The 17,770-nt window shown below is 41.8% G+C and overlaps 4 protein-coding genes across 5 annotated transcripts; 3 read left to right on the top strand and 1 right to left on the bottom strand.

Annotated features, from left to right (window-relative positions):
• Positions 1 to 420: 420 nt before the first annotated feature.
• EAF01_004978 (uncharacterized protein) lies at positions 421 to 2,392 on the top strand (the record flags this gene model as incomplete). Its single annotated transcript, XM_038913233.1, has 2 exons — positions 421 to 1,693; positions 1,743 to 2,392. The coding sequence occupies 2 exons, from the start codon at positions 421 to 423 to the stop codon at positions 2,390 to 2,392; spliced, it is 1,923 nt and encodes a 640-aa protein (XP_038771319.1).
• A 2,622-nt stretch (positions 2,393 to 5,014) lies between these two features.
• On the top strand, positions 5,015 to 7,092 carry EAF01_004977 (uncharacterized protein; the record flags this gene model as incomplete). The annotated part of the gene is made up of 4 exons (XM_038913232.1): positions 5,015 to 5,479; positions 5,571 to 5,801; positions 5,853 to 6,151; positions 6,201 to 7,092. 4 exons carry the CDS (start codon positions 5,015 to 5,017, stop codon positions 7,090 to 7,092), a joined length of 1,887 nt encoding a protein of 628 aa, XP_038771318.1.
• Positions 7,093 to 8,234: 1,142 nt separating this feature from the next.
• EAF01_004976 (uncharacterized protein) lies at positions 8,235 to 10,247 on the top strand (the record flags this gene model as incomplete). Its single annotated transcript, XM_038913231.1, has 4 exons — positions 8,235 to 8,571; positions 8,843 to 8,867; positions 9,974 to 10,157; positions 10,221 to 10,247. The coding sequence occupies 4 exons, from the start codon at positions 8,235 to 8,237 to the stop codon at positions 10,245 to 10,247; spliced, it is 573 nt and encodes a 190-aa protein (XP_038771317.1).
• Positions 10,248 to 14,097: 3,850 nt separating this feature from the next.
• On the bottom strand, positions 14,098 to 17,197 carry EAF01_004975 (uncharacterized protein). 2 transcript variants are annotated; one of them, XM_038913230.1, is made up of 5 exons: positions 16,761 to 17,197; positions 16,499 to 16,668; positions 16,253 to 16,446; positions 14,696 to 16,186; positions 14,098 to 14,618 (listed from the first exon to the last, which is right to left on the bottom strand). In XM_038913230.1, exons 1-5 carry the CDS (start codon positions 17,076 to 17,078, stop codon positions 14,425 to 14,427), a joined length of 2,367 nt encoding a protein of 788 aa, XP_038771316.1. In that variant the 5' UTR covers positions 17,079 to 17,197; the 3' UTR covers positions 14,098 to 14,424. The 2 variants fall into 2 exon arrangements, with proteins under 2 accessions (XP_038771316.1, XP_038771315.1); XM_038913229.1 differs by having other exon boundaries at positions 16,499 to 17,197.
• Between the last annotated feature and the right edge of the window lie 573 nt (positions 17,198 to 17,770).

Genomic DNA, 17,770 nt, shown 5'->3' with positions numbered 1-17,770 from the left:
CAAATTAAAACAAAAATAATTGTAGATGCTTTCTATAGTTTCATGATAAAAGTTGGGAAAGAGCAGAGGTAAATCGTGTGGTGAATCAATACAATGATGTAAAAGGGAAGTTCGTCATCAAAGAGACGCGATTTTGGCGTTCCTTGTGAAGGGAAATTTCGCACTAAACACACACGTGATGAGATCAAAACCAGATAGCTTTCGCGGTTCATTCAATGACCACAGTATTATCGCGGAAAGAGAACAGCTTAACGGTCATCAAAACAACGAGTAAATACGGTCGCGCAATTCTTTAAGTTGTATTGCGAAGGTTTATACTAGCGCATGGGTCGGTGTTATAAGAGGTAGCCGGGCTTTGCGCCTGGGTTGTGAAGGATACAGGAGAATAATAGAGGCAATTACAATCAAGCCGTCGACATCATGGCGCAACCACAGCAACAGCAACCGCCCTACCCTATGCCTCAAAGGCCCTTTTCTCCTCCGCAGCCAGTTAATTCACCTTCAACGCAAACCCAACAACAGTTCGCGTTTCCACCCCACAAGCGACAAAGGATGTCTCCAAATCCGCCCTCTCAACCAGGTTCGCCATATGTCACATCACCATATGCTGCTTCTGGTCAGAATTCAGCTTCACCTTCGCCGCATTTTTCAACTGTGCAAATTCCTCAGGGTGCTTATACCACGCCATATTCGAATGGATCGAATGCGCAACCATCTCCTTCATTAAATCTACCGCAAACTCCGATGGCTCTCCCACCTCATGCGCAACCAAGCCCATTGAGCTTCCCAAATCAAGTTCAGCATCATCATCAAGGAAATATGGCGTCAGCTCATTTCAACAACTTTAATTTGCAGATGCCACAACAGCACCACCCTGGCGGAGTTATGGGCCCACCTTCGAGACCGGTCGATAAGAATAAGGTTGATGGCTTGGATCCGTTGGATGTTTTAGGGGGAACTGGTGTCGATCTTGCAGAAGAGGAACAATATACATTTCAGCAATATTCATCATCGTTTAATGCTCAAGGCTCAAGGTCACATCCAGGAAATATTTCGGCAGGTCACAGTTTTACTCAGTTTCCACCCGGGAATGAGGGGTCTTTTTACGGCTCAGGTCCAGCTAATCAACCCGGAGAGGCACCAAATGCTAAATCACAAGAGGATTTTGAAAAGAAGGCTGCGGATAAAGCATGGCATGATGCGGCTCGCGACTTGGCAGTATCGAGGCAAAGGGAATTAAATAATCCATTTTTAAATGTTGGCCACGTTCACAAGAGAATGGAGAAGATTGCACATGATAACGGTCTTGGTTTGAATACAGATTTAAATGGAAAGATGGGAACTATGAAACTACCTGAACATTTCCCTGACACGACTGTCAAAGTGCAAACTGCGGTGGGACCAGATGGGGCCATCACTGCAACGACAGGTGCCTTCATTCCATCTGATTCTTTACTTGTTGATCAACTTGCGCTTATGTCTATCTCTACCAAGCATCGACTTCGTGGATTGTTAGAGGACGGACTGAAGCTAGCTATTGGTCGACAGACGAGTTCACATGCCCAAATCAGGGATGAATGGACAGACGTTGCTGTGCCAGCGATGAAACCCAGTGTTGCCACTATTGTCAATGAAGGTGGTCCACGGAGTGGATGGGAGAGTGCTGTCAGCCCTCTCACCAACCCTCTCAAACGTATGTATCATATTTTTCATTATTCTAATTCTGAGCTAACACACCGAAGGCCCTCTCTCAGCTGCAGGTAGATTACCTACCCCAGTATCAGATAGTGCGAAGGCACAAACTAAGTCTTTTGCGAATGATGTTGCATTGACACTTCGAAAATGTGCTACCAAAGAGCAAGAAGCTGAAGAGGCTAGACTACGAAGACGTAAGGCTCGTGAGTCTGGTGATGGATCTCGCTCTGGTTCAATAAATCCGGGCACACCAGGTTCTATGGCTCCAGATATTCTTGACAAGCCACCTACCAAGAAAGAAATGAAGAAGAAAGCAGAGGCCAAAACCAGTGAGGCAGCAAGTCACGCAGCAGCCAATGTAACAACCACACAATTCTTGGGTGGTGGAAAAAGCATGTTCGGAAAGAAGAAGCAATATAGTTGGATGACTGCTGGAGGATCCGGTAGTGGTACAAGCACGCCAGGTAAAATCATGACCCAAGGTCTTGGCTCTTCTGGTGCAAGCCCAGTTGCGAATCCGGGACCCGAAAAAATGACTACCGATGGAGTGCGCAGGTTAGGAACTTGGCGAGAAGATGGTGGTAAGGGACGGAATATCCAGCTCCGGGATTGGATCATGGTTCTCGAAGACGATGGGAGGGAGAAGAAGGCACTACAAAAGGCATACGCTCAGGTGGATGATGACCGGAATGCGTAAGCGGGAAAGAGGGAACGAAGGAAAGAAATATTGGTTTCATGGATAGGGCAATTGCAGAATAATATTTGCATGGCGTTGCATGGATCACCAGGCGTTTTTTTTTTTTCAGTGTCTCCTCAAAAGGGAGGGATGGGCACGCTTCTCCAAATCTCATTGGGGATTCTCTGAATGATTTTACATACTATATGTTTGTGTGGGGGTGAGATACTTTGCATATTTTGTCTTACCATTGGGTTTGATTTTGTGAATCGAAACCTTTTTGATGCAATGCGATAGGCAATTAGGTAGCAATCCGTCAGATATCAACCGAGTATCTAGTATGATTATGTTATTTTGCTTTGCTGAGTGGATGGAACAATCGCCGTCATAATAGCACTACTTGATAAATCTCTACTAATTGTAGATATACATGTCTACCTACCTAATATGAATTTCACCCAAAGTCTAGAAATAAAAATGATAAAGAATAGCCTCGATAGCTCGGGATAAATACTCTGCAGTTACTAGGTAGGTAGAGAGATAGCTCCTTGACCTTACCCTACCTCCTACTTACCCCACAACCTAACCCCGAACACACAGTAAAAACAAATATAACAAGGCGAGACATGAGAAAATAAAACCCCCACCGGAATATCAACTCTATGATGTGTAATGTGTAATGTTTAGTAATCCTTCGATTTCGGTATGTAGATATTTCTTGGTGATGGAAATCAGGATTATGATAGGTTAGTTCGTTTGGGATTGGGATTGGATTGGATTGGATTGGATTAATTTGGATTTGGTTGCGAGGTTGCGAGGTTGCTTATTAGCCTCGGGTTGGGGAAATTGGGGAAAGAGATGTGTCGCTACGGTGTCGGGCTTGATGGGTTTCGGTTGTTGGTACTGGGATTGTGGGAGAGGGAGTGGGAGGGAGTGGGAGAGAGTGGGAGAGAGGGAGGGAGGGAGAGAGAGTGTATATATATATATATATATATATGTATGTGTATGTGTATGTGTATGTGTGTGTGTGTGTTTGGTGTTGGTCTGGTTGTTTCTTTAATGAAGGGAGATGAATGGCGTGGACTTAGTTGGGAGAATTTGATTTGATTTTGATTTTGATTTTGATTTTGATTTTGATTTTGCTTGGGAGCTTGGGAGCTTGAAAGGGGTGTTAAGGATAGAGATTTTCCTTTTTGGGATGAGGGATGAGGGATGAGGGATGGATGGGCTAATAAGTAGGTAATAGGCGATTTTAGTATTCGGGAATTTTAGTAGTAAGTAGTAGGTGGTTTTAGTAGCTTGTGATGAGAATGCAAATGGATGATGGGTAGATGGGTAGATGGATAGGTGGATGAATGGATGAATGAATGAGATTATTCTTCATACTTCGGTATCTAGTAGTGAGAAGTAAGACGTGAGAAGTGAGAAGTAATGAGATGGAGGAGAAGGTAATAAACAGAGGCGTAATAATCACCATGGTTTTTTAATATGTGGGATTACCTACCTACCTACCTACCTACCTACCTACTTGAGATCCATTTTCATTTAAAGTTCTGAATTTATGCACTTTCCCAATCGGATCGATATAGGTAGGTAGCTTTTCGAATGTGATAGGGAAGGGAGAGAGGAGAGAAATGTATGTACTCGGTATGTAAGGTTACTACGTACCCGAGTATATATGTAATCTTACATATGTATATATATGTCTTGTGTTCAATGTTGTTTTGTATAATTACCTACAACTTAACTTATACTAGATATACTCTGTACTTTATGAGGAGGCGAATTCCCACCACCTACCGAGTATCACAAAACAAGCACTTAACTTATTAACGACCCAGATCGGGAAAACTCGTAGCCCCTTCTAGAATTGAGGAGGAACAACTCGGTATGGTGTGTGTGTGGTCTTGTACCTTGTTGGGCCTGAATTTTCAAGGGATGGGTATCCAATGGGATGAATGGAAATTGGCATTTTTATGGGGGTGGAATCATCCAGGTGTGAATAAGGATAAGGTCGGAGTACGATACATTACTTATTATGGGCTTTGGTTGATCATCACCTAGTAGGTAGCTTGCTTCTCTTTAGGTTGGTGCGAATGAGTGGATGGATCATGGATGTCTTTCTGTCGATATATAGATAGATAGATAGATAGATGCGTACGAAGGAAGCCATTTGATTTGGATTTTTACGTGGTCATTTTTTCAAGTTACTTCTAACTCTGACGATGATGAACTTTGAACTTTGAACTTTGTATTTATGAGTGAAAGTTTGAGTTTATATTTTATATTTTACAACACAAACCTATCTTGAAATCTTATTATTTTTCTCGCATGGGACTGAATAGAGTTTGATTGTATCGACTTTGATTGATTGATTTCATTAATTGATTCATCATAAAATCGAGTCCATTGATGCTGGCTTACGACAAACCCAACTCCTGAATCGGACTGGCTAAACCATCCATTCTTACCCACAGAATACACCGAAACTCAAAACATACGACAAGGTGACGCATCTACCCAGCGACACTTTACAACGAAGAAGGGAAAGCATATCGCTTCTTTACCTATACTACCATTTGAGATTCGTCTCATCAAGATAGTAACACTACATAAGACATCCCAAAGTCAAAACGAATCATCATGAATTGTCCCTCGAGAACAGATGAGCCGTTGGAAGGCGATGGATATAATCAGAATCCAAACGCCTTGGCAAATGACCTCACCACCCGAGAAGATTTGAACGGTCGAGCAAACGGAAGAGCATTGAGGAGAAGTTTGGAAGATGAAGGCGTAGAGTCAATTCACGATCTGGTGGAGGATACGGGAGATGGGAAGGCGACGGGGAGTGCGAAGGGTGTTGGAGGGGGGGCTGGGGGTGATGGGGGCGGTGGAGATGGAGATGGAGATGGAGGGAGAGGCGGTGGAGGTGGGAAGAGTGGTCACGTGGTTGATCCTTCTGTCGAAACTCTCGATATCCGAGATCAATCGAGAGGTAGAAGGGGAACAGGCCATGGAAGAAGTTGTCTCCATGTGTCGAAAGAACAAGTCGTGAAAATGAAGCAAGTCATGGTCAAATTTGCAAAATTCGTGGGTCCGGGCTTCATGGTACGTAATTTGCCACCTCTCCACCAATGTCCATTTTTGAAATCACAATGTCAAAAAATGGGACTTCATTTATATTGATGCGTTTCCATAGGTTGCCGTGGCATATATCGACCCGGGAAATTATGCGACGGATGTTGCTGCAGGGGCAACTTATCGATTCAAACTTTTATTTATTGTGTTGATGTCAAATGTCTTTGCGATCTTTTTGCAAAGTCTTTGTATCAAGTTGGGTACTGTTAGCGGATTGAATTTGGCAGAGGCTTGCAGAGCTTTCTTGCCAAAATGGATGAATTATGCCTTTTATATTCTGGCTGAGGGTGCAGTATGAGCTTTTCTCCCCTTTTGCATCTTCCACTTGACTGACCAATGATAGATTATCGCTACAGATATTGCAGAGGTGATTGGTACAGCTATTGCCATCAATCTTTTAATACCTCAAATCCCCTTGGTTGCTGGTTGTGCTTTGTCGATCCTTGATGTTTTGATTCTTCTCGTGTTTTATCCTGGAAATGGTGAAATGAAGAGGTTAAGATATTTCGAACTATTTGTGGCGGCATTGGTGTTGGGTGTTGTTGTTTGCTTTTGCATCCAGCTGTCACTGATCAAAGATACTTCGGTAGGAGAAGTTTTCAAGGGATACTTGCCTTCCAAAGCAATTGTAGAGCAAAAGGGGTGAGTACTTGCTATTCCATTCATCTGAATCTCTACTAACGCACATAAGACTCTACCAAGCATGTGGTATTTTAGGAGCAACTGTCATGCCCCACAGTCTCTATCTAGGAAGTGGCATTGTCCAACCACGACTCCTCGCTTATGACAAGGATAATAATATTGTCAAAAAAGATTTCGATCTAGGTACCAAGGATCCATACTACCCTTCTCTTCCCGCCATCAAATTCTGTCTCAAATACTCCTACGCCGAGCTAGCAATTTGTCTCTTCACTTTCGCCCTCTTTGTCAATTCCGCGATTCTCATTGTAGCCGGATCAGCTCTCTATAACAACCCTGCCGCTCCAGAGGCTGATCTTTTCGGTATCTACGATTTACTCGTATCGAGTATTTCGAAAGGTGCTGGAACCATTTTTGCTCTCGCTCTGTTATTATCGGGTACGAGTGCCGGCATCGTTTGTACAATTGCCGGACAAATGGTTTCAGAAGGTGCATTAAACTGGACTCTTAGACCTTGGTTACGACGTCTTGTAACCAGAAGTTTAAGTATCACACCTAGTATCATCATTGCCGGAGCCGTTGGTCGTGAAGGTCTATCAGCTGCTCTGAACGCTAGTCAAGTAGCTCTTAGTATCGTTCTCCCATTCGTCACGGCACCGCTCATCTATTTCACTTGCCGTAATAAATATATGACGGTGAGATGTCAAGGGAGGCCAATCGCTTTTGCAAATGATGATGAGAATATGAGGGGTAATGGAGATGCAACGATGGAGACTGAAAGTGTGTACGAGCATGAAGGCGCGGGTTTGGGGGTGGAAACGGGCGAGGGAACGAAAATGAGAAATCATTGGATTACGGCCGCCGTGGCGGGAGTTATTTGGACCATTATGGCGGCGATGAATGTGGCGAATTTGGTTTTGCTTGGGAAGGGTGATGGGGTGTGAGATGATGTTGGGGTTGAGCTCTGGGAGAGGGTAGGGGGTAGGGGAAGAGGAGAAATGGTAGATTGTGGTTGTATGTGGCGGAGGAGAGTTGCATGAAATTTCAGGGAGGAAAATGAGGGGAAAGATGAGGGATGGATAGCTGGACGATGACGATGATGAAGAGCAGAAAAGTGCAAAGAATTATTGCTACCTACTTCATTTTAGAGTAATGGCATCATCACAACAGTATATACATATGCAGATAGTTAGCTATCTATATCTAGTAGATATGCTTGAATACGAATATGAAGTTTGTCATGAAACCCTTGAGCTTTGAAAGTTTGAAGTGTTGTAGGGGTTTGTAGTGGATTGTGTACGTTGCATATAGCATGTTGCATATAGTACATCTAGGGTTGAAATGACGGTGTCCTTGGAAGGGATGAATTTACCCATGCTAGACAAGTCAGTCGACGACTTGGAATAGGAGATGATTTTGTATATTGAAAGTTAGCATGAGGCAGCGACTTTAAGAGGGAGTGTCGCACAAAATTGGCCGAATCACAGATGTCGAGACTGCACGGGATCAATAAGCTAGCATGTATTTACTAGGTATATATGCACCCGCTTGCCAAAGATTGTGTTAACCATCCGTCAGCACTCTAAATCAACATCACTCAGAACAACTTCACGATCCGCGACAGTAGCTTAGTGGCCCGCATGAATTTTGGCAGTCCGAATTAGCTTCCAACCTCGAAAAGCAGCTTCATCATGGATTCCAAACGCTGATTTTCCAGGGCCTGCGAGGAGAACCCAGGGAAAAACAAGCCCGTGACTCGATTGGCAATGGCCAGCCTGCTCTAAAAGTAGTGCACAGTGTTTTATCGACACAATCTTGCTGTACCAATTGAATTCCCCGGAAACTCCTAGAGGAGCCACCGCTAAATCGATATCCGCAACATAGAGAGCACCCCACGGCCTCTGTATCCTCTTGCTGCACAATCAACAACGTCTACTCCGATGACTCGGACGCCAGTCTCAAAATCTGGGGAAACACTTTGGAGTCGGGCGGACCCGTCTTTGTTGGGAACAGTCCTGATCCATTGGAAACATACGAAAAATTGCTTCTCCGTACCGATTTTCAGAATCTGGACAGAGAAGAACAAATGGCGAAAGCGAAAGCGAAAGCAAAAGCAAAAGCAAAAGCAAAAGCAAAAGCAAAAGCAAAAGCAAAAGCAAAAGCAAAAGCAAAAGCAAAAGCAAAAGCAAAGCAAAAGCAAAAGCAAAAGCAAAAGCAAAAGCAAAAGCAAAAGCAAAAGCAAAAGCAAAAGCAAAAGCAAAAGCAAAAGCAAAAGCCACATGTGGACGCTTATTTGAGCGACACAAGAATTTCCACTAGGAAAACACTTGGCAGAGCTCGTTGCTCTTCAAGAAGAAATACAAGATATGTTGAGCACGCTGGAAGGACAGAAGAAGCATTGTTAATCTTTGACAATATGCGGTGTATGTGGCCGCAGGGCCAGAACCAGATTTTCAAATCCTATGCTGTGATTTCCTCAAGGCATCGGAATATCTTTTCCTCTATCACACGATGAAAACCGGCTAAGGGCTCGTTTGAATGTTATTTCTAATCGGAATCTTTTAAAGAATTCAGCTTTTTCTATCATGGCAAATTCCGCAATAGTACTTTTCTACCCTCAAAAAAAAAAAAAAAAAAAAAAAACGGATTCTTGTATTTCGTTTTTCTATTTGTATATTCAATTCTAATGTGAAGTTTATAGAAATGAAATATATATATAGTATATATATATATTTATATAGTGAAGAAATTCGAATTTTTAATTTACTATTATCATTTGAATAAATAATCAAATAAATGAATATATACAAGAATAGTTTTATTTCAATTAAAACTATAAATATAGAACTAACTTCATTTAATCGAAATTAAATTCAAACTTTAATTTGAAAAAAAAAACGAGAAACTTCAAACTATATTTACTAAAATTTTAAATTATAAAATTTTATAAAAGTCTATAAATTCATGAAAATTTTATTTAATTGAAAACAATAATATTTCTTGATTATTGTTTTCAGTTTATGTTTTCATTTTTCTATATAAATAATTAAATTTATTTGATAAATTAATTCACTAGTATCTTTTTTGAAAATTAAATTCCTAATTTTATTTAATATATTAAATATATTAAAAACAAAATTATTCAACAAAATTTGCAATTTGATATTCAAACAGGTATTTAGAATCTATTGTCAAAATGAATGGATTATTCAACGGAATCTAACCGGAATTGTATATTCAAACTACCCCTAAAAATATCTCATCATAGAGAAAAGCCTTAAGCTATAGCATGAAATTCTCGAGTATAAGAGAAAGAGTAGAAGCAACGATAATTCCATACTCTTAAACTCTCTATTTGACCTAGCGAAAATACTCCTGGAACTCGACATCTGATGAAGCAGAACAGTTGTATCGGGCGGTGATTGACATGCAGGTGAAACTCCTAGGAGAAGCCCATGCTACGAATTTGGAAAGAAACATCAAGTTAGCAGAACTTTTGGAAAAAAACGACCCAGACGGAAGAAGCAAATAGGCTGTATACAGAAACCTTAAGTATGAGTTTTCCGCCTCATTTCTGCAATGCTTTCGGTTACTGAGGCTCTTCAGGATATAAATACATTCGATGAGGCCGAACACTTTTTCAAAAGACTTTGGCTGCAGTGTGCAAGACTTCTAAATAACGCTGAGGCATCTTGGGAAGAGGGAGAAAGCGGAAAGACTGGCAAGAGATGCACTGCAAAGGTTGAAAGAATCGCATGGGGAGCAAAGCATAAAATTTCGGAAGGCGAACGAGACCTAGAGCTTCAGCTGATGATATCAACATAGTCAGAAGCTGGATGCTTATTATGAGCAGGTTCTTGGGGGCCGTGATTATGTTATGGATGAGGGGAGGTATGCGGCGTGGAGAGCCTGGAGGGTGAAGTGCCTGGGTGAGGAGATGGTGAGAAGATTTAGTATGAGAAACTCTGGGATTGGTAAGGGGTCGGGACAAGAATCGGAATCGGAATCGGTAAGAGAAGACGAAATAGGGTACGTGCTAAGTAAAATTTCTGATATTCTCCGAAGTAAATAGAAGGAGGCGAAGGATGTGGATGCCTAAGGCATCCATGTGAGTACTGCACGCAACAAATTCGTGGCACTAATATCGTGATTTATTATACTATCATAATATAATGTGAGCCCAACCTATTCACTCGCTGTATGCTAATAACTGAGTTGTTTGCTTGACGTGACTCTGCATTGAATTGCATTATGCCACGTCGTTGGTCATCGCTTTTCGGGCAATCGCTATACTCGATTTCATAACTAGCTTTCAAAACGTAACTTTTCTATACCTCATCAAAACCATTTAAATATTATATTTCTATTATTCATTTTATAATAACTTTATTAGTTTAGTATTGAATTCAATGAAAATAATATTTTATAATAAATAATGATTAAATTTATTATAACGTAACGTATGGGGAACTCGGACATATGGGGAACTCGGACACTTTTAGCCCATCACCAACTTGAAACCGCAATAACTTTTATTATGCATACCCAATCACCTTCTACATCTGCTCAAATTGAAGAGAAGCTTCAAAAGGCTATAATTTCACTTCAATTGAAAGAATTTAAATCAATTAGAAAGGCTGCAGAGCATTTTGAAGTCCCTAAGTCTACCCTAGCTGATAGGCTGGCTGGGAAGAAAACACGTTCCCAAACCCACGAAATGGCTCAAATTCTTTCAAACGCAGAAGAAAATACTCTTGTACGATGGATTTCACGACTTACCATCACTGGATTCCCTGCTACACCTATGTTGGTGAAGGAAATGGCCGACGAAATTCGTCTTCGACGCGTTCGGGTCGCGTCATCTCGAAATCCTACCTCGACAGAAATTCCACCTATAGGCCACGAATGGATCTATAGATTCCAAAAACGACATCCAGAACTTAAAACATGCTATTCACGTCAATTAGAGTCTAATCGGGCTAAAGAAGCAACTCCGGAGAATATTCAGGCTTGGTTTGACGCGTTTCGCACGCGTCTCATTGAGCGAAAGTATGAATTAGATGATATGTATAATATGGATGAAACCGGATTTGGAGTTGGAAGTACTCAAAGTACGCGCATTATAGTCGATTCTACTCAGAAATCGAATTGGAAAGTTACAGCTGGCAAGCAAGAATGGATAACTGCATTTGAATGTGTCAATGCAGCTGGAAATGCTCTATCACCTATGGTCATTTTCAAGGCTCAGAATACGAATTCTTCATGGATTCCAAAGGACACACCTCAAAGCTGGCAGTTCTCTACTAGTACAAATGGATGGACCTCAAATAGCCATGGATTAGAATGGTTAAAAAGGGTTTTCGAACCAGAATCCAAGAAAGTGTCAGGTGACCGACCTCGACTTTTGATCATGGATGGCCATTCAAGCCATATTACAGGTAGCTTTATTGCTTTCTGTATAGATAATGATATTGATTTACTTATATTACCTCCTCATTGCTCTCACTTGCTTCAGCCACTTGATATTGCGGTGTATGGGCCAATGAAACGATATCATGCTTTAGAGGTCGATCGATATTCTCGAGCTGGTGTAAAGCGAATCCAAAGAGCTGAATGGGTAGAACTCTTTCAAAATATTAGAAAAAAAGCATTGAATTCTTCTAATATTAAAGCTGGCTGGAGAGGAGCTGGTTTAGTACCTTTTGCCCCACGAAAAGTACTCGATTCATTACCATTTAACTCCTCCCAGCAACCTTCTACTCCACAAATGAGAACCCCCAATCAAGACCTAGACTTGTCTATACTCAGGAGTTCTCCTCCAGATGGAACAGAACCAAGGCAAGCAAATCAGATCTTTAATACAGCTCTAGCAAGCAGTGGTTCTCCTGCATCGCCAACTCGTCGATATGCCAAGAGAATGACTAGGCTTGTAGAATCTCAAAATGCTGAGATAGCCCTACTTCGGAAACAGCTCTCTGATGCTCAGGAGGTAATTGAGACTCGAAAGAAAAGAACTAAAGGCAAAAGAGTCAAATTACAAGGTCAATTTGTCTTTAGTACTAAGGAAGTATTGAAAATGGTACGTGAGGCGGAGGAAAAACCGAAGGAGAAAAAGCCACGAGGACGGCCACGCAAACGCCTAATTGAAGAATCAGAAGAAGATATTGAAGAAGAAGAGCTAGAGAATAGTTCAAGTGATTCGGAATTGGAATTGGAGGATTGTGTGGCTCGTAGAACAAGATCGCGTGTAGAATAATTGAAAAAGTGTCCGAGTTCCCCATACGTTACGTTATATTTAATTTTCAATTAATTTAGAATTATATTGATTGAAATAGAAATTTATAAATAAAAATCTAAAAACTAAAAGCATTCTTTCAAAAATTAGTTATAAAAATCTTCAAAATATTATATTATTTTAAAATTATTATTATTTCATTTATATTATTTCAAATCAATTTAAATTTAAAAAATTGATTCAACAAAATGATAGTTTTTATTCAATATAGAAATTTTTGATTTTGAAGCTATATTAATAAAGTTAGGATTTTATAATTGATTGAATACACCAATTTGACTTTACGATGGGAAATATACTTGGCCTCACAAATGACTATATCAGCTGGAATATTGAGAAAAATCAGACTACGGATCGAATCAGGAACGGGGTGAGGGTACTAATCAGACAGCACAATATATCACCTGATGCTGCGAGATCACTGCTTCTCGGATTGATAGTTGAGGAAGAAAAAAAAGCTGCCAGACTCAAGAAAGAGCGCTTGGAGCGACCGGTTTCACACGAGCTATCGAGGTATTTTGAGGCTATTGAGCTCTATGTTGGCGGAAGTTGCTTTTGGCATGCGACGGCGCCTCACTATCGCATTTTTGAATGAGGATGTGACTTTTTTGACGAAATTCTCTTGCTTACGCTGGGCGGATGTGGAAGATACCAGGTTATCTCTTATTTCGTTTTGACACAGTTGAATTCTAGCCTTTTAAACTCCGGGCAAGTGCTTGGCGATACACTTCAAAGACCAGAACCATTTCACTGTGATTTTCCCCTGGCGTGGAATACTCTCTACTTCGCATTAGAGTTATCAATCACGCTCTGAAAGCCTCAACCGATCTTACTCATACACGATTTAGGTTTATGCAGATATGTATACATATTAAGATCACAAGACACCTGGTGGAAATAGTAGAAGATCCCACTATTTCTGCTAAAACCGAATGATAATCTACAGTCTATAAAGTTGTATTTATAGTGTATAGAGTTTGCCATTTCAAAGTTCTTTTTTGAACGCCTATTTATCGGAAATGAATAGTGGATAAATAAGATCTCTTGGGTATCACATGAGTTATTATCATCTCCTCTCTAAGATCTATAGACAAGCAGAGAGTCATTCCTCCCAGAAGACAGTGAACGAGCTTTTTGATTACATGATCAAGCCCAAGTTTACGGAAAATATAATCATAATCCTCGCTAGATGTAAGTCAAAGTACCCCCTACCCTGAATACCCCCTCATTTCGGACACTCTGATTAAGCGATTTTCCGGAGTATTAGAATTATTACTTAATTATTTGATTATCGAATAACTACTCCATTTGAGTATAATATAGGGATTAGATATTCTATTTTTTTGTATATCTTCCTCTTTATCTTTAGCTTGTTTAGCTTTCAATTCAGCTTCTATAATCTTTTTAATATTTATAAACTTGAAATTGAGACTTTTTTTAAATAATCTTATACTTTCTGGACCTAGCTTTCTCTACTTATATAAATAAAGAATATATTTAAGCTCTTGATCTTCTAGAAAAAAGTCTCTAGGTTAAAAGATTGAAGTTCTCAAGTATATCTTTTTAATCTCTTTTATTTGTAAATTTTCTGAATCTTGTAAGTGTTTTGTTCTTCTTTTCGTTCAATTATTATTTGATTGACTTTGAATATCAAGTAAAGAATTAAATGAGTAATTATATAATTTATATCTAAAACTAGTAATCTACACCAAAACATTGAAATTTGTAACTATTTGTCTCTAAAGACGTCATATTTTGCGGGGAGGTAGAGTGTACGCCTCACTTCCCCGAGAAATTCTTGACACTTTTTTGAGCGATTTTTGTTAGGTTGGTAGTTCTAAGAATCTTGAAATTTAAAGAAATTCGCCTTTTTTCCCTTTGGAAGAAGCTTGTGTTGTGTTGACACACAATATGCCTGCAGCGTAATGATAATAAAGTTAACCTGATATTCAAAGGTATCTTGACATGTAAACAATCAAAATTATCCTTGTTTAAAGAAAGCAATTTGACTGAAATATGAATACAGTGAATTTTGGGTATAGGGTGCCACATTGACACCTCCAAGATTGACTAGGTATTGGGTTGCGTCAGATGCAAGGCCATAGATCGTAATGCCGGTACTTTTGGTGTCGATGCTAAATGAAACCTCGGCGCATGTTGAAGAGGTTGTACAATCTGAAGGAGGTAGTTAGTATTGGGTTGGTTATAAGGACAGCGTCCTTTGTCAGGGACAGGATGAAAGTGCTACTTACCAGTGCTCCAGTCGTGAAAATATGTAAAATAAGAAGACCCATACACTACAATGTCGTGTGAGTTGGTCATGATTTGCGCCCAAGCGACTTGTCGAGAAGCACCATTGGTGCCGTTAAGAGGCCCAGAAAAGAAAGGATCACTTAATTGCTTTTTATAAGGGTAAGGATAAGAGGCGATTGGATTCGGCTGGTAGTAGGGCACTTCTGTCTGTGCCATAGACATGAAGATATTCTTGGTGTTGGCGAAGTTGTACTGGTACTTGGAGTGGTGCTCCGAGGGTATATTGATGAACCAATTGTCCCCAGCCGCACTCTCGACCAGTATGCCTCTTCCAGTAAAGATCTGAATCTGGGTGACATTGCGATCGTCGATGTCGTGGTCTGCAGCCCAGTGCCAGCAGTTTTCCAGATAAGCTCCAGTAGCGCTCTTAGTAATGTGCATCGACATGAATGCGGCCATGCAGTTGGCATTAACAGGCGGCTTCTTCACTCCTGGCGTCGTCGGGCACTGTGCAACCTGCAACTCTGAGCCTTCCCAGCCACCAATGCGAGTATGCACGTCCCAGTAACCACCGACTCCTGAAGTGGAAGAGGCAAGATTGTGCTCGATGAGAATGGCACCAGCAGTGCCACCTTGGGTACCTAGGACAAAGTCGACGAGTTCAGTTGCTCCGCGCTCGCCGGGTCGGCCAACTTGAAGCAGAGGCTTTGGGTGATCAAGAGACTTGAAGTATTCCCCAGCAGCAAAGATGTTTGGGAAGGCCTCGCCAACGATCTTCGTGTTACCGGGGATGTATAGTGTTCTCGTTACCTTGTAGCTACCGTGATCGAGAAAGAGAACCTTCGACTGTGCAACAGCGTTGAGAATGGCTGCTTGAAGAGCCGCTGTATCGTCTGCTATTCCATCTCCCTTTACACCAGCAGACCGTGCGCTGATGAATGAATCGACGGCAAGGCTTTCATATCCGGGTTTGGCCTGGGCGAACCATTTTTGAGAACCAGGCTGAAGGAGCCCGCTTGGTCGCTTCACTGGAATTAACGATCCTGAAAAGTTGGAGGCGATGTTATTCTGCAGCTTATTACCTTGGCCCCATCCTACGATGGTGCCATTTCCACCTGCGAGCGCCGCGCCTTTACCGGCTAGCTGTACCAGGGTGGTCACATTTTGGTAGTCTACATTCTCGAGTATTAAACTCCCCGCCGCTGCCGACTGGAAGAGGGGACTCCCACGGATGGAATCAATGCCAACCTGAACATTCTTGAGCGAGCTGTCAATCAAAGAGACTGCCCCGGTGGCAATGGACATTTGAATGCCTGTGGAACAACCATTGAAGGCAACACCCTGAGCCGTAATCCCGGTACAAGTCTGGAGATTGAGCCCAGTGACACAATTGTTGAAGGTGACATTGCGAAGATTTGCTTGGCCACCAGGGACTATAAATCCATCATGACCGCCATTGAAGACGAGGTCACTGTAAAACACCTCCCCTCCTGCACTTGTGAGTTAGTAGAGACACCACAAACTTCCAAATTGAGAAAAAACAAAGTGAAGCTCACCACCTCCCGTAAGCCCAATGTGCTGGACTCCCTCAATGGTAGGCATGTTGACGACTATGTTATGAAGACTAGTTGCTTGTGCTGATGGCCAGTTGATCCCTGTGATGTTGATACTTGGAGGTGCCAAGGTCGTATCAATGACAAAATTCCGGAGCTGTCTGAAAAATATGTTTGCGGGCACCGCAGCAGATGATCTGTACCTCGTTAACTCATGCGCGCAAGGTCTTCGTGAAAGTGAAAACTAACGGGTTACCATCAATCAATCCTATTGTCCCCGGTGCATTTTGGAAAGCGGGAAGTGCCTTAATGACTGGTAAACAGTTCGGGTTCCCATGCAGAGAGACCCCATAGTTCTGAATAATAGTAGAGTTCACCATGTAGGTGCCTGGTGGGAAGTATACCAATGCCTGGGCTGTCTTTAAATTGTGAGCGGGGAGGGTGACCTCTTAGAATCAGAGGTGCCGGGTCCCAGAAGGAGGCCAGCAGCCTACAGCGAACAACAACTTACAGTGGTCGACACACATGAGCTAGGGGCACAAGTATTACCACTGCTGATGGCAGCATTGATGGCGGCTGTATCATCCGTAGAGCCGTCTCCTTTGGCACCAAAGTCTTTGACATTGCGAAAGACCTGGAATTCACGGGGGTTTGGATTGAAGGCTGCAATGCCTTGGTGTTTGATATCCTCAAGCCAGTAGCTACAAGAACGAGAGTGAGAGTAGGGGGAATCGTCCGAATCTCCCTGACCGCCGCTCGACCCGGCTCTCACAGAGTCCAGGAAGAAAAGGCAGGCAAGGAACTTCAAGAAGACCAATCTGAATGCCATTGAAGAGGGTGTGAATGGAATGATAAATGTTGGTGTTGGATTCTTTGATAGAGCTCCTGTTCTCTCTTATATAGCATTGGTAATGCTCCAGGGCAAGACGACTTGACAGAGTCCCCATGTCCCTGTTCCTGTGTTTGTCTGATCTCAACCGCTACTTCATTTTAGATTATCATGGAATCCAAAGCTTTCCAGTCCCACTACTATAGTTGGAAATCATCCGAGCTTCTAAACTCTGACGTAAATTACTCCTTTAATAGGATTAAAGCACTGTAGGGAAGCTTTCTAGTGCTGAAAAGGGGTATAAATAAGTGATATTTGTGCTGAAAGTAGTAGAGCTTTAACATAAGCGAACCATTCAATTGATTCTTTTTCCGAAATTCTCCATCTAATACAGTGGGATTGAAAGAAGCAGTGGATTCCATTGGCCTATCAACACCGATATAGCATATTTAGCGTTGGAATTGCATACTTTCTGGCCGCACGAGTAATCTTCCCCGCCAAATAAAACGTTGCATCGCCACTTTTGGTGACGCTTCTCAAGGGCGATCCCAAGTAATACTCGCCGAGGTCCAGTGAAGGGCTTTTAGGTCTACCGTTAGTGCTTTTAGACATACGGTAGTGCTGAGATCGTTAAGGGGGACTTTCGAGGGGGCTGTAGAAATTAATAAGAGTAGCAATGGTAGGATAATCCC

This window comes from Botrytis porri (assembly GCF_014898465.1).
Source record: "Botrytis porri strain MUCL 3234 chromosome Unknown BPOR_006, whole genome shotgun sequence".
Taxonomy (NCBI): domain Eukaryota; kingdom Fungi; phylum Ascomycota; class Leotiomycetes; order Helotiales; family Sclerotiniaceae; genus Botrytis; species Botrytis porri.
This window is presented reverse-complemented; position numbering and strand designations above follow the sequence as displayed.